The 25926-nt window shown below is 40.1% G+C and overlaps 1 protein-coding gene across 1 annotated transcript; it reads right to left on the reverse strand.

Annotated features, from left to right (window-relative positions):
- Positions 1-808: 808 nt before the first annotated feature.
- On the reverse strand, positions 809-25676 carry AKAP3 (A-kinase anchoring protein 3). The gene is made up of 3 exons (XM_049881485.1): positions 25581-25676; positions 17363-19669; positions 809-964 (listed from the first exon to the last, which is right to left on the reverse strand). The coding sequence occupies exons 1-3, from the start codon at positions 25674-25676 to the stop codon at positions 809-811; spliced, it is 2559 nt and encodes an 852-aa protein (XP_049737442.1).
- Between the last annotated feature and the right edge of the window lie 250 nt (positions 25677-25926).

Below are 25926 nucleotides of genomic sequence, written 5' to 3' on the forward strand. Positions count from 1 at the left end.
GAAGTGAAAAAAACAAAAAAGAAAAGGTCAAGAAAACAAAATTCCACAGAAAGTTCTGGATGAGAATGGAAACCTTCTTAGGTGAGGTGATAGGGATGTTAAGTCAGAGCAGGGGGTGTATCAGGCGACTTGTCCAAGGTCCTATAGCTAGAAAGGCACAGCACTGGCAATAGAATTCAGGTCTTCTGGATGTTTTTACTTTGACACCAGCTATCTTAAACCATGGATAAAGTGGGAGGTGGACAGTAGTTCTGCAGCTACACAGACATAGGACAAGAAGCCACATCCTTGACGTCATAGTGAGAATGATTTAGGTTCGATATTATAAGCGTTTTCTGATTTTCATGGTTGTAAAAGGCTGAAATGAATTATTGATAAATTGTGGCTTCTTATTCTGAGAGAATACTTTAAAGGAGGGGAGCTGTAGACTGTGGCACAGATGGACACGGGGAACAGGCTGAATGATCTTGGCTTCTCAGTCCAGCACTATTTCACCTATGCTCTCCATTTGATCATATTTTCCGTCCTGAGATTTCTTTACCTTATTGTCTCATTGGACAATAGGGTAAATCTTAAAAAAAATCTAAGGTAAATCTTAAGGAAACCAAACACCTTGACCCCTTTAATTGTAATTTTTTTAATTTTATGTCCTTGCTCGCATGGACAGGAAAATCTGCAAAATCCAGTGACTAGCATAAGATGACATGTCTTTCATGTGAGTGGTATGAAGATAACGTTAGGGCTCTGAGGATATGAAGAGAGAAGCTGGGCTCACTGCTAGGAAAGGTGACGCAGTGGGTGGCACCAGTTACAGGTTCACCATCAGCCAGTCCAGCAGCTGTAGCCGCGTCACATTTCCCACTGCCTCGTCCAGCTGTCGCTCCTTCTCATAGCGCAGCACCGACTGCAGAACCTCACCCACGCTGCGTCCTTTGTCCACAGCGGTAGCCGAGAGCTGAAGTAGCTGTGGAGAGGAAAGAAAACAGCAGTGGAGGGGCTGAGCATCCCACAGCTGGCCATGAAGAGCCTGCCAAGGTTAGAACAAAGAGGTCAGGTAGACTCTGGAGAACTGCATCGGGGGGACTCTGATGGGGACACAAGAAAGTTGGCAATATCACCCTTATTTTAAAGAAAAGATGTTAACACCCACCTGTCCATGATGCGGAGAATATGATTTCTCATTAAGACCAAAATCTTCCAATGATTTTTCCCTATAATGCTCTACTTCCAGTGGGTGTATGGCCAATGGTGTTCTTGCTTTCTAAGAATTCTAGAGTACTAAACTCACCCTGATCTCATAAAACAGCTTCTACCATTGTCCTGTGACCAACAAGGGCAAGAGAGAAAATATTCAGTGGAAAAAGTAGATGTTGCCTTCCATACTCCCATAGACTAGAGAAGCCCAGAAGACACCTCAGAGGTTAATACAATGTCCTTGAAAATGTCACCCAAAAAGGTGAAGAGACTTGTCAGTAGAACACTGCTGGTAATTAGCAGAGCCAAATCCACACCCAGGTCTCTGAACCCTATGTTCTGTTCTTTCCATGCATAAAACCCAAAAAACCCATTGCTGTCAAGTCAGTTCCAACTCATAGCAGCCCTATAGGACAGAGTAGAACTGCCCCACAGGGTTTCCAAGGAGCACCTGGTGGATTCAAACTGATGACCTTTTAGTTAGCAGCCACAGCTCTTAACCACTATACCAGCAGTGTTTTCGTCTATGCATAGAGTAATGAAAAAAAATTAACCAAAGTAGCCATTCTAATGTGAACATAGTACATTACCATTCATCTGGGATCCTAAGGGCAACAAGCTATCTCAGGAAACCAGATTTTTATTTTGTGCATTCTGCTCCTGAATTTTTATAAGAGTCAAAGGGCAAACAAACAGGTCAAATATCAGGAGCTTTAGAAGGGGAAATTTCCATGCAAGAAGCTGTGTGCATGTCTGCACACCTGTGCCGTTTCCAAATGTATCATGATATTTCTATACAGACCAAGTCTGAGGGTTAGTACATATTCAGACCAGTTTTCTTTTTTTCCAAATTTATTGTTCTACCTAAGAAGAAATAATATCATTAGAGTAATATCAAAATACTACGAGATGTTGGCTTATTGTCTGTTTGTCTTCATAATTATGTTTTAATGTAACCATATTGTTTGAAAATTGGCAATGTCTCCATAGTATAGCTAAGTATTCAACTAAAGCTGTAATGACAGGACATTGAATAGATGTTAGGTCGGCTGTATGGGATGCTGGTAAGGCTATCTTATTGAGGCAGCCAAGATTGGGAAGATGGGCACTGGAAGGTAGAGGAAACTCCAGTTTCTCTAGGTCTAGCTCTCTTGGGAATGGACTTCAAAGCGTCTAGACATGCCTGTAGGTACTGCTGTGTACTAGGGAAAGAACAACCTCTGCCACATGGGAGTGGCTAGAAGCCAGGGAAAGAAGCTCTCTATTGGAAATCCAAAGTTGGGGACAAGGGAGCTAAACAATGTGAGCCAAATTACCACGATGATTCTCTCTTTTTTTCCAACTTCTGTCACTATAGGGGAAACCCTGGTGGCGTAGTGGCTAAGTGCTAGAGCTGCTTAACCAAAGCGTCGGCAGTTCAAATCCACCAGGCACTCCGTGGAAACTCTATGGGGCAGTTCCACCCTGTCCTATAGGGTTGCTATGAGTTGGACTGGACTCGACGGCAATGGGTTTGGATTGGGTCACTACAGGTAGGGAAACCTATTGGCTATTTTAAAATATTAAATCCCAAACCTCTAAGTTAAACTTTTAAGTTTAGCAATGGAGAGATACTCTTCATGTGAGGAGATGGGTGCCTGAAACTCAGAGTTTTTCTTCTACTCTCACAAATTATCTCTGCCTCACCTCTAACGTGGTCTTAGGTGTGTTCCTTTCTCACACCACAGGGCTTCAGACTGGTTCATTCCGGTTTGAATCCCTGCTGAAAATTTGCATTTCTAACACATTCCCTGCTGGCAATTTGCATTTCCAGCCAAATATACTGAATCAGAATCTACAATTTAACAAGATCCTCAGGTGATTCTTACATATAATTTCCTGGGAAAGCGTTAGAAATGCAAATTCTCAGCAGGGGTCTGAACCAGAACAAACTGGTTCAAAGCCCTGGTTCACCACTCTTCCCTCAATTCTGCATAGCACAGATAAGACCAATAAGAACAGGTAAACCCAAAACTACTAGGAAAAATTGAAAGAAGGATTGTTAGTCTACCATTGGTAACAATACCTGTCAAAAGTTCATGAGAAATGCCTAAGAGAAAAGTGAATCTCAGGTGCAAGAATCAGAAATGTGAGCTTTGATTCTTTTCTGAGGATTCCCCAACTGACCAATCTTGAGGCGGTTTGCTAAGGAGCACAGTTTATTTACCATACCTCACTTAGTATTTACTACTAACCTATAACCTATCCCAGTGTTATGTTATTAACCTATCCCATTCCCCAAAATTTTCAATATGTGAAAGGTTGCAGCTCTCTGCAGTTTTCCTAGGGAGCCTAGGGAGAATCTCAGTGTGTTACTCCTTCTATCTTTACCATCTTTATTTGGGTATAAATGGATATAATGAACATCAGGTATAAACTATAAGGTGTTAAAAAAAAAAAAAGGAGGAAATACATGACATCAACACCACAGCCAGTACTGGGTTACCAGATGTATTAGTGCATGAAATAATTTTTAGCACCATCCGGCTAGATCATCATCTCCTCTAGTTTCTTCTACCCTCCATAGATGTCTCTGACACACCTCCATCATGTGCTTATGTCCACCTAGCCATGATGGGCTTGGATGATAACTAGCATATATACAGTATCTTTAAAAAAATTTTTTTTTTTTTATTATCAGAGAACTTTTACACATTATCCTTGCAATGTGTGGAGATGATGAAAGCCTATGAAATCTGTTTTGTGGATGAGACACAGATGAATGGCATGACATAGCTTGGACTAGAGATAAGTTCTAAGGGAGTCATAGAAAATGTTGCTACATAACTGTCATGCCTTGTTTTGGAGGAGCAAGTCTTAAACTGAACTTTGAGAGAGATGAATGGGAAGCTGGCCTTCTCCTATTCCTATGCTAGCTGCTTCCTTGCTCTTTCCTCTGGAGTTTTAGAACTCGTTTAAATTTCAGTGAAGAATGATGCAATCAGCATTTCTCCCTTCTTTGTTCAAAGAAGGGGTTGGGAATCTTTGAGTCATGCCACTGGATAAATGTGAAGACATGTCTTACGCATCTTTATTTACCTCAAACCTTTTTAAATTGAGGCAGCATACAAATAAATGAATGCATCAATAAAATGTTGATATTTGAGACTTTTAGGTATACTCAAAATACACTGACTGATCTCCCTGATGAAACCACATTAAAATGGCAGTATAAAATAAAAAAATATTCCTGCATGCATTGATTTATGAAAGCTGGGAAATGGATGGAGAAGCAATAACTGATTTAGCAGAGGATACTGCAATGTAAGTGTCCACAGAGAGGGATAACGACAGAAGGGAGCTGATTCATCTTACACAGTTCTGGAAAGATCTAGGCCTTAGAGGTACTGGGTCCTGGAGAAGGTGGAGGTAGCACATGGGCTGAAAAAGGAGGGGGGCATATGGGGGGAGCTTGACTTAAAGGTTGGTATAAAGGAGGATTAGAATCTTGGTTTGCTCTCATTCTGCAGAGCCAAATGGCCTCCACCCAACTCTTCTCCTCATCCAGATGAATGAGGCTTTATTCTTGGTAGAAATGGAAACTGAGAGGCTCTAGACTTGGAACCTAGGCGCGATAGGCAGGAGAGACACGGAGAAGGAAGGGGGGGGTTCTAGTGAGAGTGTGCATACTGAGCAGGGGAACCCTCTAGTTCCCTGACTTACCCTGCTCCCAGAATAATGGAATGTCAGCCAGGTGTGCACCACTTAGGTAGGACTGAAAGAACCTAGGTAAAAGTGATACTTGGGGATTCTCTTATGAAAAAGGCAGCTTGTTGGCCTCAATCACCATACAGAGTATCCTACCAATCAATAAACCCCACTCTCCATATGGCTTTTCCTAATAGCTTTTTGTACCTCATTCTTAAATATGAACAATAACTAAGAATCACCATACATTAAAAAAAAAGTATGAAACTAAAAAATGAAAAGTTGGAAGAAACAGAGGCAATGCAGGTAACAGAAGAAAATATCAAAATAAAACAGGATTTATAGTATTATCAGAAAAAAAAACCTAGAGAACATGAGTTACTGAAAATTAAAATCATGATAGCTCAAAGAAAAAAAAAATCCAATAGAGGGTTTGGAAGAAAAAGGCAAGTAATTTTTCTCATAAGTAAAACAAAAAGATAAAGAGATAAAAAACAGAAAAAGAACGATTAAAATAAAATACAGGTTCATTCCAGGAGGACATATATTTGATTAACACACAATTCAGAAGGCGATATTATCAGAGAAATAGCACAAAGAAAATGTAGACCGGAACTGAAGACAAAAGTTGTTTAGATTAAATAGATCCTCCCTTCATAAAGCAAATGAAAAAAGGCCACATACCAAAGCACCTCTTTATGAAGCTTCGGAACTATAAGGGTTAAAAAAAAGATTATAAAAATTTTGGGAAGGTGCTGGTAACTAGGTCACATACAAAGGACTGGAAATCAGAATGACGTCAGAGCTTTGAAGGCAAAAATAATCAAGCTAGCTCATTCAAGCAACCTATTTGGGCATATCAGAACAAAACAAAGCAAGAAGTTAGGATACAGTAAGCAAACACAAAATAAACTAATACAATAACTTATAGATGCCTCAAAGACAACAGTTAATATCAAATCACATAAAGAAGCAGAACATGATAGCTTCAACAATCTCTCAAAATAAAGAATCAAGGGACCTTCTGGATGAAGGTGCCTTCGTGGAATTACCAGATGCAGAATACAAAAGATTAATATACAGAACTCTTTAAGACATCAGGAAAGAGATTAGGAAGGAGATCAAGCAACACACACAACAAGCCAAGGAACACACAGATAAAACACTGGAGGAAATTAAAAAGGTTATTCCAGAACCTAATGAAAAATTCAATAAGCTGCAAGAAAACATAGAGAGACAGCAACCAGAAATTCAGAAGATTAACAATAAAATTACAGAATTAGACAACTCAGTAGAAGGTCAGAAGAGCAGAATTGAGCAAGTGGAAGGCAGAATTGGTGAGACTGAAGATAAAGGACTTGGCACCAATATATTTGAAGAAAAATCAAATAAAACAGTTTGAAAAAATGAAAAACCCTAAGACTCATGTGGGACTCTATCAAGAAAAATAACCTACAAGTGATTGGAGTACCAGAAGAGGGAGGGGTAACAGAAAATACAGGTAGAATTGTTGAAGATTTGTTGGCAGAAAACTTCCCTGATTATCATAAAAAGTGAGAAGATATCTATCCAAGATGCTCATCAAACTCCACGTAAGGTAGATCTTAAAAGAAATTCACCAAGACATATTATAATCAAACTTGCCAAAACCAAAGATAAGGACAGAATTTTAAGAGCCCCTAGGGATAAACGAAAAGTCACCTACAAAGGAGAGTCAATAAGAATAAGCTCAGACTACTCAGCAGAAACCCTGCAGGCAAGAAGGGAATGGAATGACTTTACATAAAGCATTGAAGGAAAAAAATTGCCAGCCAGGAATCATAAATCCAGCAAAACTCTCTCTCAAATATGAAGGTGAAATTAGAACATATCCAGACAAACACAAGTTTAGGGAATTCGTAAAAGCCAAGCCAAAATTACAAGAAATACTAAAGGGAGTTCTTTGGTTAGAAAATAAAAAATATCAGGTATCAACTCAAGACAAGAACACTGGACAAAGCAATCAGATGTCAACCCAGATTGGGAAATCATAAAAATAAATCAAGATAAAAAAAAAAAAAAACTCAAAACAGGAAAACAGCAATGTTGTTATATAAAAGAAGACAACATTAAAACAATAAAGAAGGACTAAGAAAAGTAGTCATAGATCTTTCATATGGAGGGGGAGACAGGGCAATATAAAGAAATAAAAATTAGGTTTAAACTTAGAAACATGGGGTAAATACTAAGGTAACCACAAAGGAGACTAACAATCCTACTCAACAAAATAAAATACAAGAAAAAAATAGAGACTCAGCAGAAACAAAATCAACAACAACAAATAAAAGGAAAAGACAATATGTAAAGACAAACTACTCAGCACAAAAAATTAAGTGGGAAAAAGAAACTGTCAACGACACACAAAAAAAGACATCAAAATGACATCACTAAACTCATACCTATCCGCAATTATGCTGAATGTAAATAGACTAAATATATCAATAGACAGAGAGTGGCAGAATGGATAAAAAAAAAACACAATCCATCTATATGCTGCCTACAGGAGACACACCTTAGACTTAGAGACACAAACTAAAACTCAAAGGATGGAAAAAATGTATCAAGCAAACAGCAATCAAAAAAGAGCAAGAGTGGCAATATTAATTTCTGACAAAATAGACTGTAAAGTTAAATCCACCACAAAGGACAAGGAAGGACACTACATAATGATTAAAGGGACAATATACCAGGAGGATATAACCATATTAAATATTTATGCACCCAATGACAGGGCTGAAAGATAACACAAAAAAAACTTAAACGGCATTGAAAATTGAGATAGCAAGCTCCACAATAATAGAAGGAGACTTCAACACACCACTTTCAGTGAAGAACACAACATCCAGAAAGAAGTTCAATAAAGACACAGAAGATCTAAATGCCAAAATCAACCAACTTGACCTCATAGACATATACAGAACACTCCACCCAACGGGAGCAAAGTATACTTTCTTTTCTAGTGCACATGGAATATTCTCCAGAATATACCACATATTAGGTCATAAAGCAAGCCTTAGCAGAATCCAAAACATGGAAATATTACAAAGCACCTTCCCTGACCATAAGGCCATAAAAGTGGAAATCAATAACAGGAAAAGCAAGGAAAAGAAATCAAACACTTGGAAACTGAACAATACCCTGCTCAAAAATGACTGGGTTATAGAAGACATTGAAGATGGAATAAAGAAATTCATAGAATCCAATGAGAATGAAACACTTTCTATCAGAACCTTTGGGACACAGCGAAAGTGGTGCTCAGAGGTCAATTTATATCAATAAATGCACACATCCAAAAAGAAGAAAGGCCCAAAATAAAAAATTATCCCTACAACTTGAACGAATAGAAAGAGAGCAACAAAAGAAACCCTCAGGCACCAGAAGAAGGCAAATAATAAAAATTAGAGCAGAATTAAATGAAATGGAAAACAGAAAAATAATTGAAAGAGTTAGCAAGACCAAAAGCTGGTTGTTTGGAAAAGTTAACAAAATTGATAAACCATTGTTGGCCAAACTGACAAAAACAGGAGAGGAAGCAAATAACCCAAATAAGAAATGAGATGGGCAATATCACAACAGACTCAACTGAAATTAAAAGAATCATATCAGACTACTATGAAAAATTGTACTCTAACTAATTTGAAAACCTAGAAGAAATGGATGAATTTCTAGAAACACACTACCTACCTACACTAACACAGAGGTAGAACAACTAAACAAACTCATAACAATGGAAGAGATTGAAAAGGTAATCAAAAAACTCCCAAGGGGGAAAAAAAAAAGCCCTGGCCCAGATGGCTTCACGGCAGAGTTCTACCAAACTTTCAGAGAAGAGTTAACACCACTACTACTAAAGGTATTTCAGAGCAGAGAAAAGGATGTAATATTCCGAAAGTCATTCTATGAAGCCACCATATCCCTGATACCAAAACGAGGAAAAGACACCACAAAAAAAGAAAATTACAAAACAATATCCCTCATGAACTTAGATGCAAAAATCCTCAACAAAATTCTAGCCAATAGAATTCAACAACATGTCAAAAAAATAATTCACCATGACCAAATGGGATTCATACCACATATGCAGGGATGGTTCAACATTAGAAAAACAACTCATGTAATCCATCATATAAATAAAACAAAAGAATCCCATGATTTTATCAATTGATGCAGAAAAGGCATTTGACAAAGTTCAACACAAATTTATGATAAAAACTCTCAGCAAAATAGGAATAGAAGGAAAATTCCTCAACATAATAAAGGGCATTTTTTATACAAAGCCAACAGCCAACATCATCCTAATTGGAGAGAGCCTGAAAGCATTTCCCTTGAGAACGGGGACCAGACAAGGATGCCCTTTATCACCGCTCTTATTCAACATTGTGTTGAAGGTCCTGGCCAGAGCAATTAGGCTAGACAAAGAAATAGAAGGCATCCAGATTGGCAAGGAAGAAATAAAAGTATCTTTATTTGCAGATGACTTGATCTTATACACAGAAAACCCTAAGGAATCTTTAAGAAAACTACTGAAACTAATAGAAGAGTTCAGTAGAGTATCAGGATACAAGATAAAGATACAAAAATCAGTTGGATTCCTCTACACCAACAAAAAGAACATCAAAGAGGAAATCACCAAATCAATACCATTTACAGTAGCCCCCAAGAAGATAAAATACGAATAAATATAGTATAAGACCACTATTATAAGAACTTGAGAAATAGTTTAAACTGAGAAGAAAACATTCTTTTGTGGTTAAGTTACGAGAGGGGGGAGGGAGGGGGGGTGGGAGAGGGGTATTCATTAATTAGATTGTAGATAAGAACTACTTTAGGTGAAGGGAAAGACAGCACACAATACAGGGGAGGTCAGCACAATGGGACTAAACCAAAAGCAAAGGAGTTTCCTGAATAAACTGAATGCTTCGAAGTCCAGCGTAGCAGGGGCAGGGGTCTGGGGACCATGGCTTCAGGGGACATTTAAGTCAATTGGCATAATAAAATCTATAAGAAAACATTCTGCATTCCACTTTGAAGAGTGGCGTCTGGGGTCTTAAACGCTAGCAAACAGCCATCTAAGATGAATCAATTGGTCTCAACCCACCTGGAGCAAAGGAGAATAAAGAACACCAAGGATGCAAGGTAATTACGAGCCCAAGAGACAGAAAGGGCCACATGAACCAGAGACTACATCAGCCTGAGAACAGAAGAACTAGATGGTGCCCGGCTACAACCAATGACTGCCCTGACAGGGAACACAACAGAGAACCCCTGAGGGAGCAGGAGAGGAAAAAAAAAAAAAAAAGTGGGATGCAGACCCCAAATCTCATAAGACCAGACTTAATGGTCTGAGACTGGAAGGACCCCGGTGGTCATGGCCCCCAGACCTTCTGTTGGCCCAGGACAGAAACCACTCCTGAAGCCAACTCTTCAGACATGGATTGGACTGGACAGTGGGTTGGAGAGGGATGCTGGTGAGGAGTGAGCTTCTTAGATCAGGTGGACACTTGAGACTATGTTGGCATCTCCTGCCTGGAGAGGAGATGTGAGGGTGGAGGGGATTAGAAGCTGGTGAAACGGACATGAAAACAGAGTGTGGAGGGAGAGAGTGGGCTGACTCACTAGGGGGAGAGTAATTGGGAGTGTGTAGCAAGGTGTATATGGGTTTTTGTGTGAGAGACTGACTTGATTTGTAAACTTTCACTTAAAGCACAATAAAAATTATTAAAAAAAAAACCTATGGATCATAACAGAATATCGTCCAGTATAGTGCTGGAAGATGAGCCCCCTAGACTGCAAGGCGCGCAAAATATACACAAGAATGGACTGAGAGCGCAGGACGTAGAGACACAGCCAATGTTTTGTTCTGTTCTACGTGGGGTTGCCATGAGTCAGAGCTGGCTCTATAGCAGCTAATGACAACAGCAATGCATTGTTTTAATAAGTGTGTAAATTGGTACAAGTTCTATGGCAGGAAATTTAGGAACATATATCACATAGACAAGCGTGCCTTCTCTGTGGTCTTGCATTCCTTTTCTAGGTGTTTAGCACCTATAGATATATTTGAATCTGTGAAAAATGATGTCTCTTCATGGATATTCATTGCAGTATTGCTTATAGCGGTGATATACTGAAACCTGAGATGTCCATAAATAGGAGAGTATCTAAATAAAATCCACTGCCATCAAGTCAATTCTGACACATAGTGACCCAATAGGACAGAGTAGAACCACCTCATATAGTTTCCAAGGAGCGCCTGGCGGATTCAAACCGCCAACCTCTTGGTTAGCAGCCGTAGCCCTTAACGACTACATCACCAGGGTTTCCATAAAACACTTATACTGTAGTGCAGGGAAGTTTGTTTGTCTGTAAAGTAATATACAGCCATTAAAAAGAATGTGGCAGCTCTATATACTGCAGAGCAGGATGCGTATCGTGCTAATAACACTTTAAAAAGATATACATACGTGAGTATTTCCTTGCACATGCAGAAATAGTTTTGGGAAGATGCAAAAAATTAATCAAATGGTTTTCTCCAGGGAGGGCACTGAGATATGGGATATGTATAAGCCCCTAATTTTCACTGCATATGCTTTCATGCCTTTGGATTTTGAACCAGGTGCACGTATTACCAATTTAAAAAAATGATTTAAATGACTTGGGCTCACAGGCATCCCAATGTCACTGTGTTTAGTCACCACATCAGCATAATATATGTCTGCGTTAATTAAATCTCCTGTCAAAACAAGTCTCAAATCCTTCTTAGGTAGCTTCTTTGGTGTAAACCTCATCTAATTGTTCTTAAAAACACACTATTATATTTAATTGTAAGTAGTTGACACTTGAATGTGCTGTTTCTTTTTCCACTTTTTTTTTTTTAAATAAAATAGATAATTGTTTTTATCTTTAGAGTGTATGTCTGTGTGCATGTTTATATGGAAGGGGACTGCAAGCCTTTTGTCCCCATTTTAGATAAATACACTGCAGACATTCAAATGCAAAATAACCCCAAACCAAAATATACTGTCTGTTATGTATGAGTAGTTTGACTTAAAATATGGTCACAGACCAAAAACCTTTTCCACATACTGTATACACATGAAGGCCTATTTTTAGATTTTTTTCATCAGTCTAAAGTTTTTGGCAGAATATATAGCCCCTCTGCTAATTTTTTTTTTTTTTTCTTCTAATGGCTATGTTCCAAAATAGCAGTTTGTTTTATAGATCAGAAAAACTGTAAGGAGAGAGAGCTTTCAAAGAATCCTTGGGGATATAGCTGGGACTTGAATTTTATGTTTTGTCCTCTACCCCAAATCTGAATGCGCACATGAATCACCTGGTTGTTGTTGTTGTTCTTAGGTGCCGTCGAGTTGGTTCCGACTCATAGCGACCCTATGCACAACAGAACGAAAAACTGCCCGGTCCTGTGTCATCCTTGCAATTGTTGTTATGCTTGAGCCCACTGTTGCAGCCACTGTCAATCCACCTCGTTGAGGGCCTTCCTCTTTTCTGCTGACCCTATACTCTGCCAAGCATGATGTCCTTCTCCAGGACTGATCCCTCCTGACAACATGTCCAAAGTATGTAAGACACAGTCTCGCCATCCTTGCTTCTAAGGAGCATTCTGGTTGTACTTCTTCCTAGACAGATTTATTCCTCCTTCCGGCAGTCCATGGTATATTCTTCATTAACACCACAATTCAAAGTCATCAATTCTTCTTCTCCTTATTCATTGTCCAGCTTTCACATGCATATGACGGGAATGAAAATACCACAGTCTGGGTCAGGCACACCTTAGTGTTCAAGGTGACATCTTTGCTCTTCGACACTTTAAAGAGGTCCTTTGCAGCAGATTTACCCAATGCAATGCATCTTTTGATTTCCTGACTGCCACTTCCATGGCTGTTGATTGTGGATCCAAGTAAAATGAAATCCTTGACAACTTCAGTCTTTTCTCCGTTTATCATGATGTTGCTCCTTGGCCCAGTTGTGGGGATTTTTGTTTTCTTTATGTTGAGGTGCAATCCATACTGAAGGCTGTGGTCTTAGATCTTCATTAGTAAGTGCTTCAAGTCCTCTTCACTTTCAGCAAGCAAGGTTGTGTCATCTGCATAACACAGGTTGTCAATCAGTCTTCCTCCAATCCTGATGCCCTGTTCTTCTTCGTATAGTCCAGCTTCTCGTATTATTTGCTCAGCATACAGACTGAATAGGTATGGTAAAAGAATACAACCCTGACCCACACCTTTCCTGACTTTAAACCAATCAGTATCTCCTTGTTCTGTCTGAACAACTGCCTCTCGATCTATGTAAAGGTTCCTCATGAGCACAATTAAGTGTTCTGAAATTCCCATTCTTCACAATGTTACCCATAATTTGTTACGATCGACACAGTCGAATGCCTTTGCATAGTCAATAAAACACAGGTAAACATCCTTCTGGTATTCTCTGCTTTCAGCCAGGATCCATCTGACATCAGCAATGATATCCCTGGTTCCACGTTCTTTTCTGAAATCAGCCTGAATTTCTGGCAGTTCCCTGTCGATATGCTGCTGCAGCCGTTTTTGAGTGATCTTTAGCAAAATTTTGCTTGTGTGCAATATTAATGATATTGTTCTATAATTTCCACATTTGGTTGGATCACCTTTCTTGGGAAGAACCATAAATATGGATCTCTTCCAGTCAGTTGGCCAGGAAGCTGTCTTCCATATTTCTTGGCATAGACAAGTGAGCACCTCCAGCGCTGCATCTGTTTGTTGAAACATCTCAATTGATATTCCGTCAATTCCTGGAGCCTTGTTTTTCACCAATGCCTTCAGAGCAGCTTGGACTTCTTCTTTCAGTACTGTCGGTTCCTGATCATATGCCACCTCTTGAAATGGTTGAAGATCCATGAATTATTTTTGGTTTAATGACTCTGTGTATTCCTTTCATCTTCTTTTGATGCTTCCTGCGTCATTTAATATTTTCCCCATAGAATCCGCTATTGCAACTAAAGGCTTGAATTTTTTCTTCAGTTCTTTCAGCTTAAGAAACACCAAACGTGTTCTTCCCTGTTGGCTTTCCATTTCCAGCTCTTTGCACATGTCATTATAATACTTCACTTTGTCTTCTCGAGAGGCCCTTTGAAATCTTCTGTTCAGTTCTTTTACTTCATCAGTTCTTCCTTTTGCTTTAGCTGCTCGATGTTCGAGAGCGAGTTTCAGAGTCTCCTCCGACATCCATCTTGGTCTTTTCTTTCTTTCCTTTCTTTTCAATGACCTCTTGCTTTCTTGTGTATGATGTTCTTGATGTCATTCCACAACTCGTCTGGTCTTCGGTCACCAGTGTTCAATGTGTCAAATCTATTCTTCAGATGGTCTCTATATTCAAGTGGGATATACTCAAGGTCATATTTTGGCTCTCGTGAACTTGCTCTGATTTTCTTCAGTTTCAGCTTGAACTTGCATACGAGCAATTGATGGTCTGTTCCACAGTCGGCCCCTGGCCTTTTCTGACTGATGATATTGAGCTTTTCCATCATCTCTTTCTACAGATGTAGTCATTTTGATTTCTGTGTGTTCCATCTGGCAAGGTCTATGTGTATAGTCACTGTTTATGTTGGTGAAAGAAGGTATTTGCAATGAAGAAGTCGTTGGTCTTGCAAAAATCTATCATTCGATCTCCAGCATTGTTTCTATCACCAAGGCCATATTTTCCAACTACTTATCCTTCTTTTTTGTTTCCAACTTTCTCATTCCAATCACCAGTAATTATCAATGCATCTTGATTGCATGTTTGATCAATTTCAGACTGCAGCAGCTGATAAAAATCTTCTGTTTCTTCATCTTTGACCCTAGTGGTTGGTGCGTATATTTGAATAATAGTCGTATTAACTGGTCTTCCTTGTAGAAGTATGGATATTATCCTCTCACTGACAGCATTGCACTTCAGGATAGATCTCGAAATGTTCTTTTGACGATGAATGTAACACCATTCCTCTGAGTTGTCATTCCCAGTGTAGTCGACTATATGATTGTCACATTCAAAATGGCCAATACCAGTCCATTTCAGTTCACTAATACCGAGGATATCGATGTTTATGGGTTCCATTTCATTTTTGACAATTTCCAATTTTCCTAGATTCATACTTCATACATTCCAAATTCTGATTACTAATGGATGTTTGCAGCTGTTTCTTCTCATTTTGAGTCATGCCACATCAGCAGCTGAAGGTCTCGTAAGCTTTATTCCATCCACGTCATTAAGGTTGACTCTACTTTGAGGAGGCAGCTCTTCCCCAGTCATCTTTTGAGTTCCTTCTAACCTGGGGGGCTCATCTTCTAGCACTATATCACACAATATTCCACTGGTATTCATTTGCTAATACTTTTCAGAAATAGACTGCCTGGCCCTTCTTCCTAGTCTGTTTTAGTCTGGAAGCTCAGCTGAAACCTGTCCTCCATGGGTGACCCTGCTGGTATCTGAATACTGGTGGTGTAGCTTCCAGCATCACAGCAACACGCAGACCCCCACAGTATGACAAACTGACAGATACGTTGGGGGAATCACCTGGAGATCTCAGTAAAATGAAGATTCTGATTTAGTCAGTCTGGAGTGGAGCCTGAAGTTTTGCATTTCTAGAATCTCCAAGTTATACCAATCCTGTTAGTCCGCAGACAGCACTTTGAGTAGCAGGACTCTATATAGATCACAGGTTTGTTGTAATCTCATCTGGATGCTATAAAATCCTGCGTCTTCCCAGCTACCAGAGGATAGGCCAGTTACAAGGGTTACTAATACTGCTTATTAAACAGAGAAACCCTCTTCCTTCATCCTCTGGTTTATATGATGATGGATTTTTCTAAGTAATCCCAGCATTTTGAGCCTACCAGTACTACTTAACTGGTAACAGCCATTGTTCCACTTCTCTCAATAGAGAAAAACAGTTGCTGTGAGTTAATACTGACTCGTGGTGACCCTATGTGTGTCAGAGTAGAACTGTGACCCAGAGTTTCCAATGGCTGATTTTTGGAAGTAGATCACCAGGCCTTTCTTTTAAGGTACCCCTGGGTGGACTTGGACCTCCAAACTTTTGGTTAGCAGCCAAGTGTGTTAACTGTTTGCACCACCCAGGGACTCCGAACTAAAAGAAGATAATAAAAAAGCCCTAAGTTGGCGTGTGTGTGTGTGTGTGTGTGTGTGTGTGTGCTTTATGAAGATAGCGATGGTCTCTCTCTCTCTCTCTTTTTTTTTAACTTCCCTGCACTATGGTATAGGGAGCCTTGGTGGCAGAGTGGTTAAACGCTCAGGTGCTAAGCAAAAGGGCAGAACTCATCAGCCACTCTGCAAGAGAAAGATTGAACAATCTGCTTTTGTAAAGAGACCCTACGGGACAGAGTAGAACTATTCCATAAGGTTTCCAAGGCTGTAATCTTCACAGAAGCTGATTGCCACATCTTTCTCCTGCAGAGCAGCTGGTGGGTTTGAACCATGGACCTTTCAGTTAGCAGCCACATGCATAACCATTGTCCCACCAGTGCTCTTCCATAAAGATTACAGCTAAACCAAACGGGTTTGGTTTTTGGTTTTGCACTAGAGTGTGAGGCAGCAACTTGAGAAGTGTACATGCCCTCCAAACTCAAACTTGCCCTTCAATGAGGGGTTCCAAGGTCTAAGCAGAGAGAAATTAGAAGGCATATTTACCTTTATCAGTAATAACAGTGACAGATTGATTTTCCATCTACCTTACTTCTTGATAGAATCAGAACTTGAGGTGGGGGAAAACCAAAAAAACCAAACCCAGTGCCGTTGAGTCGATTCTGACTCATAGTGACCCTATAGGACAGAGTAAAACTGCCCCATAGAGTTTCCAAGGAGCGCCTGGTGGATTCAAACTGCCGACCCTTTGGTTAGCAGCTGTAGCACTTAACTACTATGCCACCAGGGTTTCCAAGGTGGGGGAAGAGGGGTATTATTTATTAAATCCCTTCAAATCCCCAACACTTCCTAGACAACTAACTGAGACAGTAATGACAGATTTGAAAAGATCATAAATCTAGACCCTATGCCCTGCACTTCTCCTCCCAACATATCCCAGGATGCTTCCCAGCAGCACTGTCTCATTTTGGGCCATGTTGTCCTAGTCAAAACCCAGTCTGTTGCCCAGGCTCTGATCTAATCCTTTCACCAAGACTTTCAGAGCTTCCTCATTTGTGTGTTCTCACCAATGAATGCAAACAACAGAGAAAAATTAAATCTACGCCTCTTTTTCCCTTTTGATATACCTCTTACTGAGCAAATCTAATTTGGCTGTATTATCTCTGCCAAGAGGCATGACCCTCAAATTCTTACTGTCCCCATTCTACTTTTCCTGGGTCTCTCTTTTCATTCATAAAGGTAACAGAACCTAAAACCCTAATTAACCTTTAATAAAGCTTTCCAAATTTCTCTGACTTTTCTCCCTTACCTTCTCCTGGATGCCTTCATCATCACCAGCGAAGTACAAAATAGGGACGTTAAGCTCAGAGGCTGCTACCCATTGAAGGACGGCTTGAAGTTGCTTGTTCTGAACAGTATCAGTTAGGTTCTGATTGCTGACAACCACTTTTGGGGCCGCACAACCTTCAGGGGGGTGTCCTGATATACCTCTCAGTTCCTTATGGATAGCTTGATAAGCATTCTGCAGGAGAGCCTCTGCCGTCCCTGTGCCTTTGACAGGTAGACACTCATATAAATTGTCTGGGAAGGCTGAAGTTGGTCTGCTTGCATCCCCAGACTTATCGTCTCCCAGCTCTGCCAAGGGAGAATCACAGGACTTGGCAATAATGAGACACAACTTCATCACTGAATCCATTAACTGCTCTACCATCTGCCCATTCATGTTGCCATCCAGCTGGTTAGTAACCATCTTGGTCAGCCCAGCAAAGGCACCTCCAGCCTCCTCACCATCACATACTTTGGTGGGAGAAGGGGTTATAGGTCTTTCACACTGGTTGATATCTCCCTTGGCTGGATGTTCTGGCTCTTTGGGTTCAGAGCTATGGTCACTCTTGAAAATGGTTTCACTAAGTAAATTCCGGATAAAGTTGAAGAACACACTCATTAAATCTTTCTTTTCTGCTGCTTCTTGGTCACCTCTCACAAAATGAGGAGTCTTCAGGGCAGACTCATCAAAAACCGCAGGGGACTTGGTGGCAGGCAAGTTGGTGTTGGTAGCAGCTTCGAGGAAGCTCTGTGCATCCATTCTTCCTCCCTGGGCCAGATGGTATTGGATCAGAAGTAGGGCAGACACGATCAGGTCCTTGGCCCAAGAATCTGAATCATACATAAAGTTCTCAAATTTCTCTGGGTGATGCATGGGGGGACTGTTGTAAGTCTCCTGAGTATATTCAGCAGGAATGTCTGGTGGAGGCTGATACTGTTTGTTGGGAGCTTCAAATGTTGCATGTTGGAAACCTGGAGATTTACAGTCTTTCTGTTGATTTTTATGCCACAAGGTCAGTCCCTGTTTGATAATGTGTTCACCCAGTGTTTCAACACAAGACTTCTCTGGTTTGGGTGAAGGGCAGTACATTTTTTCCCTGAATTTAGCTTCAGATTTCATTGTTGCAAAGTTTACATTTCGGTGTTTAGGGTCACCCATTCCTTTCATGGAGACAAGGGAATAACTCTCAGCCTTGTCCTTGGATTTCCTGACATTTTCGGGCACTTTCTTGGCAAACATCACAGTGTATAGCTTGCCCATCATGGCATCCATGATATCTGTGGCCTTCTGGCTTCCATGAGAGAAGAGACTTCTTTTTACAGCTGAGACAAAGTCTGTATCAGTCATGAGGGTCCCTGTAACATTGTGGAGGTTCCTCATGAAGGAGTCAATGAGATCTGAGACCACCTCTTTTGCATGTCTGATCAGTACCTTCTTCAGCAGGATGGTGGCAATGGTTGTGTCCTTCACCTGGATCCTCAGTGTCTTCATGATGGAGACCATCATATCAGATACCACACTGTTAGCATAGGTCATGATCCCTTGACTAACAGAAGCTGTAAAATCATCAGGCCTTTCTGGCCCTCTGAACATCTTTCTCTCCCCAGGTAAAGACCTTCCACTCTCTTTGGCATCACCTGCATTACGAGATTCAAACACTTCCTTATAGAAGAAAGACTTTCTAGAAGCAGGCTTGTCATCTGGATTCTTGCTTTCCTTGGTGCTCTCCTTGATCTTCAAAGTGCTCTTATATTTCACATTTGGGGGACTCCGTGATGATTCTAAAGCTTTGTCTCCAGAGCCAGGGGCCTTGTCTGAAACATAATTATTTGAACATGCAGTGACAGTCTCATTTACCAGATCTGATGCCACCTTACTTAGGCTTTTATTGGGTTTGGGTTCATTACCCATGTACAATGATTGATGAACACATTTGTTTTCAGAGCCATCGATCTTCTCATTGATCTCCTTGCGGGCCATGGCTATGACTAGATTTGTGAGGCGGTTAGCATAGAAGGAAACTTCATCTACTGAACGGTCATTACCAGTGGAGCCCTGGGGAGGGGTCTCTTTATGAGTCATTTCAAAATGCATTCTCCCTGGATGGCCCTTGGTGGTGGTGTTGTAATAGTCTACACAGAAACTCTTGCGTGGGTCTCCTGAGTCGGCAATTTCCCTACCAAATGATGACTCTCCAGGCTTGAACTTAGCATCTTGGAACTCTGCTGTACTTTTTTCCAGGTCTTTTCTGAGCCAGCTGAGCACTCTGACGGGATCAGTTGGGACTTCCTTAAAAACAGACAAAAATTCACCTGACTATAACAAAGTAAAGCTATGTGATATTTGGCACAACCTCAAAGATCAGTTACAAAAATTGTCACTCCTTTTAGGCCTTAACTGCTTCATCGTCATAATAAAACAACCAACATTTATTGACTGCTTGTCATGTATCAGGCACTATTGCAAGTGTCTTAAGACGACTACTCATTATCCTCTTTTTACAGGGGAGAAAACTGAAGAACAGAGAAGATAACTTAGTTACTTAAGTGAGGCTATACATGTAATCCTTGATTCCAGCCTAGGCAGTCCAACCTCCAGAGCCCATTCTTTTGGTCACAATACTACATTATGTCTAACAATCTGTACCCTTAAGATCTGACAGTCATCAGTTATATAGAAGAGTTAGCATTTGAACTGAATTGGTAAATTTTTCCTGTATTAATATTGCTATTTTCTATGGCTTATCTGTTTTTATTTTATTTAGGTCTCTTATTACAAGTATAGTTTTAGGAAAATTAAAAAATTCAGGAAGTGGTGGGCATAGTTAATCACTTTGCCAGACTACAATGAGGACAATCTTGATATGCTAATGGCTTCCAAGGGACTATTTCACATCACTTAAATTAATAATCTGATTTAGAACTGAGGAGTTAATATTTATGTACAATTTATATTAACGCAGATCTGCATTAATACAGATAGTTTGATGGGCATGAGAAAGGATAAAGACATGCACATATTTCCATGCGTATAGGTTGTAGTCTATGTATGGGAAAAAAACTCTTCCCTTGAATACAGGATAAAATCAGATAATACATGTAAAAGTGTCCCATTTGTTATCAAATGTTAAGTATTGTTATAATTACAGAAGTTTGTCTACCTGGAAACGACCACAAGTATTGCCCATCTTTAAAGAATAATTTAGTACTTTATTATCGAGTGTAATAGTTACCAGGTAAAAAACAAACAAACAAAAACCAATTGCCGTGGAGTTACTGCCAACTCATGGTGACCTCACGGGTGCCACAGTAGAACTGTGCTCCATGAAGTTTTCAGTGGCTGATTTTTAAGAAGTAGATTGCCAGGCCTTCTTGCAAGGTGCCTCTAGGTGGACTTGAACCACCAACCTTGGTTAGCAGCAGAGTATTTTAACTCTTCACACCACCCAGGGACTCCAATTGTGTTGCGGTTGGGTGCCGTTGAGTCGATTCCAACTCATAGGGATCCTACAGGGCCAAGTAGAACTGCCCCATAGGGTTTCCTAGGCTGTAATCTTTATGGGAGCAGATCACTTAGTCTTTCTACTGAGGAGCCACTGAGTGGGTTTGAACCACCAACTTTTCAGCTTAACCATTGTGCCACCAGAGCTCTTTAGGGACTCCATCACTAGGTAAACAAAAAAAACCAAACCCATGGCCATTGATTTGATTCTGACTTATAGCGACCCTGTAGCAACTCTATAGGACAGAGTAGAACTGCCCCATAGGGCTTCCAGGGGGTGGGTGCTGGTTTCAAACTACTGACCTTTCAGTTAGCAGCTAAGGGCTAAGCCACCAGGGCTCCAGTTACTACGTAACCAAAACCCAGTGCCGTCGAGTCGATTCTGACTCACGGCCACCATATAGTTACTAGGTACTATTTGTTAAATAGGAGCCCTGGTGGCTCAAAGGTTAAGCAGTTGCAGACCAAAAGGTTGGCAGTTCGAACCCACCAGCAGCTCTGTGACAGAAAAGACCTGGCTATCTGTTCCCATAAAGATTTCAGCTTAGGAAACCCTATGGGGAAGTTCCACTTTGTCCTACAGGGTCAATATGAGTCGGAATCAACTTGATGGCACACCACAACAACAACATTTGTTACACGCTTACCATGTGTTGCCAGGAACTGTGATAAATGCTTTACACACATTATTTAATTTAATCCTTACACTTACCGGTAGGGTAGGTATTATGCTGAATTTAGCTTTTTGCAGTTTTACAGGTGAGAAAACTGAAGCTTAGAGAAGTTGAATACTCTTGTTAGCATCTCATAGCTAGTAAAGGGGGCTATTCAAATTCAATTCTGACTCTAAAATCAGTGCTTTGCACATCTGGTATACACTGCTGTGTTTTGATGGCTGGGAAAGAAGAGAAAAGCAGTTGTCCTAGTCTTCTGCAAGGCCATTTAAGCTGGTTGTTACCATGCCCAGGTTAAAGGCCAGAGTGCTTGTTTCAGAATTCCCTTAAAAGGTTCTCCTAATTTGAATAATAGCTACCGTAGGGAAAACATTGTGCTTCAGTGGAAAACTATTCATTGTCTCTATCATACTCTTCCACATTATCTGATTCTAGTTTTCTTGGAGCTATTTTACAACTGTATAAGCTGTGGATAACATAGCACTACAAAAGAATTGTCTATGTAAATTCTGCTCAGACTAAGTTCAACTGACTTCCTCTCCCACGTGGAAAAGGTTAGCTTTACCTACATTTTTACACTTATTTCAGTGTTTCTATCTCCACCAGGCGCTCCTTGGAAACCCTGTGAAGCAGCTCTACCTTGTCCTATAGGGCTGCTATGAGTCGGAATCAACTAGATGGCAACAGGTTTGGTTTGGTTCGGTTATCTATAAATGGACCTGGGTTTTTGTTTGTTTGTTTGTTCCATTGAACTGGCAACATTTCACCAATTTCCTTTTTAAAGAGTTACATAAAATCTTTAACGTATTATTTTGTATCCATATGGGAGTCTTGGTAATTTTTGATAACTGAGTTTTTTTTAGTTTATTCCTTATTACTACCTAGCTATTTACAGATAGGCACACCATCTGCAAATAGGCATGTTTCCATACTTCTATTAATAAATAGACCAGACTAGGTTTTGGACAAATAGAAGATGATGAATCAGGTAACATTACACACAAATAAGTGTTTGATAAATGTTAATACTAAGGATGAAGATTACAATAGTGATTCCATTCAACTATGGGATCCTTAAAGAATACTAGAAAGATTTGTTATGGATTGAATCGTGTCCCTCAAAAATATGTGTCGACTTGGTTAGGCCATGATTCCCAGTATTGTCTGGTTCTCCTCCATTTTGTGATCTGATGTAATTTTCCTGTGTGTTATAAATCCTAATCTCAGCCTGTGGTTAATGAGGTGAGATTAGGTTATGTTAAAGAAGAGGGTAGGATGCAGCACCCTTACTCAGGTCATAGCCCTGATAATACGGAAGGAGAGTTTCCCTGGGGTGTGGCCCGCATCACCTTTTATTTTAAAAAAGATAAAAGGAGAGAGAAGTAAGCAGAGAGCGGTGACCTCATGTAAACAAGAAAGAAGCATCAGGAGTGGATCACATCCTTTGGACTCTGGGTCCCTGCACTGAGAAGCTCCTAGACCAGGGAAAGATTGATGACAAGGACCTTCTCCCAGAACCAACAGAGAGAGAAGGCACTTCTCAGGAGGTGGTGCCCTGAATTCAGACTTCTAGCTTCCTGGACTGTGAGAGAGTAAATTTCTGTTTGTTAAAGCCATCCACTTGTGGTATTTCTGTTATAGCATCACTAGATAACTAAGATGGATGTTGTGTCTTACTGACTATGCAAAGGCATTCAACTGTGCTGATCATAACACATTATGGATAATGTTGATAATGAGAACTCCAGAAGACTTAATTGCGCTCATGCTCATGCCAACAGGCAGTCGTTTTAACAGAACAAGAGGATACTGTGTGTTTTAAAGTCATGAAAGTTGTGTGTCAGGGTTGTAGTCTTTCACCATACCTATTTAATCTGTATGCTGAGCAAATAATTCGAGAAGCTGGACTATAGGAAGAAGAACTGGGCATAAGGATTGGAGGAAGAGTCATTAACAACCTGCATTATGCAGATGACACAACCTTGCTTACTGAAAGTGAAGAGGACTTGAAGTACTTACTGATGAAGACCAAAGACCACAGCCTTCAGTACGGATTGCACCTCAACATAAAGAAAACAAAAATCCTCACAACCGAACCAATAAGCAACATCATGATAAATGGAGAAAAGTTTGAAGTTGTCAAGGATTTCATTTTACTTGGATCCGCAATCAACACCCATGGAAGCAGCAGTCAAGAAATCAAATGATGCATTGCATTGGGTAAATCTGCTGCAAAGGACCTCTTTAAAGTGTTGAAAAGCAAAGATGTCACCTTGAAGACTAAGGTGTGCCTGACCCAAGCCATGGTATTTTCAATCACGTCATATGCATGTGAAAGCTGGACAATGAATAACAAAGATCGAAGAAGAGTTGACATCTTTGAATTGCGGTGTTGGCGAAGAATATTGAATATACCATGGACTGCCAAAAGAACAAACAAATCTGTCTTGGAAGAAGTACAGCCGGGATACTCCTTAGAAGCAAGAATGGTGAGACTGCGTCTTACATACTTTGGACATGTTGTCAGGAGGGATCGGTTGCTGGAGAAGGACATCATGCTTGACAGAGTACAGGGTCAGCAGAAAAGAGGAAGACCCTCAACAAGGTGGATTGATACACTGGCTGTAACAATGGGCTCAAGCATAAAGATTGTGAGGATGGCACAGGACTGGGCAGTGTTTCATTCTGTTGTACATAGAGTTGCTGAGTGAAACCGACTCAACATCGCCTAACAGCAACAACAATGAGACCCTTAAGAGAGAAAATTCTCTCATTTATTTTTATATTTCTGACGCTTAGATCCAGCATTGTCTGTGCCAGTTATCAGTTTACTGTCTCTCCACTCCAAATTCACTCTTCTTTGTCCTGCTTTGCGACACTGGAGCTGGACCCTATAAACATTTCTCTTCGGCCATTTTTTTTTTTTTTTTTTGGTCAATAGAGGGCACAGGAGGGACACTGCGAGGTCACAGTTTCTCTTCCTGGTTCTGGTTGTGTGTGTTTGTGTGTGTGTGTGTGTGTGTGTGTGTGTATGAGTGTTTTCCACCATAATAGCAAGTGGATTGGTCTGGCAGGGCTCATCTCAGTAGCTTAGTTGGGGGAGGAGGGAGTTCTTCCGAGTTCTCGGTTCTTTCCTTATCTACTTTTCTTCATTCTAGAAATTGTTTTCTGAATTTCCTACTTCTGGAACTCTTAAAAGTCCTCTTTTATCACTTTTAGTGGTTAACTGCATTTTACTAGTAAACAACTTTTTTTTTTTTTTGTATTAAATTATTGCTGTGGTTTTCATCTCCTGACTGGATTCTGACTGATATGGTGGCTGATACAAAGTAAGTATTTAATAAGTGTTTATTGAATGATGAAGGCAGAAACGATGCTACTTAGATAAAAGTTTATTTTCTGAGGTTTTTAAGTATCTTACATTTCAGGAATTATTTTCTATGAACCTTGGAGACATTTATTTCTAATCCTTATCTGTTTGAGAATTAAATAAGATTTTATTGCTGTAATATTTTTATTAGCTATGGCATATGTCTCATATTAAATACCATATGACAGGATTTTTTTTCAAAATATGGAATTTTTTTTTTGCATTGATGGAAATTTTGGGTACTACAGGAGTTCATTTTCCCCTCAAGAATCCCATCTTCTGAAACAAGAGGGAGTAGTGGTGGTGAAGAGAATAAGGCTACTTTCAAAGTACCCTACATTTTCCTAACCTAGGCGCTCCTTGGAGACTCTAATGGGCAGTTCTACTCTGTCTTATAGAGTTGCTATGAGTCGGAATCGACTTGATGGTACTGGGTTTTTTTTGGGGGTAGTATTTATAAAGGAAACTGCAGCAATTAAGAACTACAGCTGCTAACCAAAAGGTCAGCAGTTCGAATCCACCAGGCACTCCTTGGAAACTCTATGGAGAAGTTCCACTCTGTCCCATAGGGTCACTATGAGTCACAATTGACCTGACGGCAATGGGCTTTGTTTTTTTTTTTTTTTTTTTTTTTAATAAGGAGGTTGACCCTTACCATTCTCCAGTCCTGGGATTGGCCATCTTCAGGTGAAAAAATATCAACTTTGCATACTCCATTTTGGCTTTGTAACCAGTCAACCCTATCTGACATCTGGAAGTAGAAAAAAATGAGACAGGCTCATCAAAAGGGCAGTTTACATAAAAATAAGAAGAAATCAAGTGAATGGTTGTGGTGTGGAAAATAGCAACGATGCTTCCAGTATAAACCTGAGCCACTTCAGACCCACTTTAATTCTGGATACTTTCATCCTTAACTCCCAACTACAGGAAGATACCCTAAACACATTTGTATTGCTAGTGCCTAGGCTACCCAGCCAGCTGCTTAGTATATTTTTGTTACA

The sequence above is a fragment of the Elephas maximus genome, chromosome 4 (assembly GCF_024166365.1).
Source record: "Elephas maximus indicus isolate mEleMax1 chromosome 4, mEleMax1 primary haplotype, whole genome shotgun sequence".
In the NCBI taxonomy this organism is placed as follows: Eukaryota; Metazoa; Chordata; class Mammalia; order Proboscidea; family Elephantidae; genus Elephas; species Elephas maximus.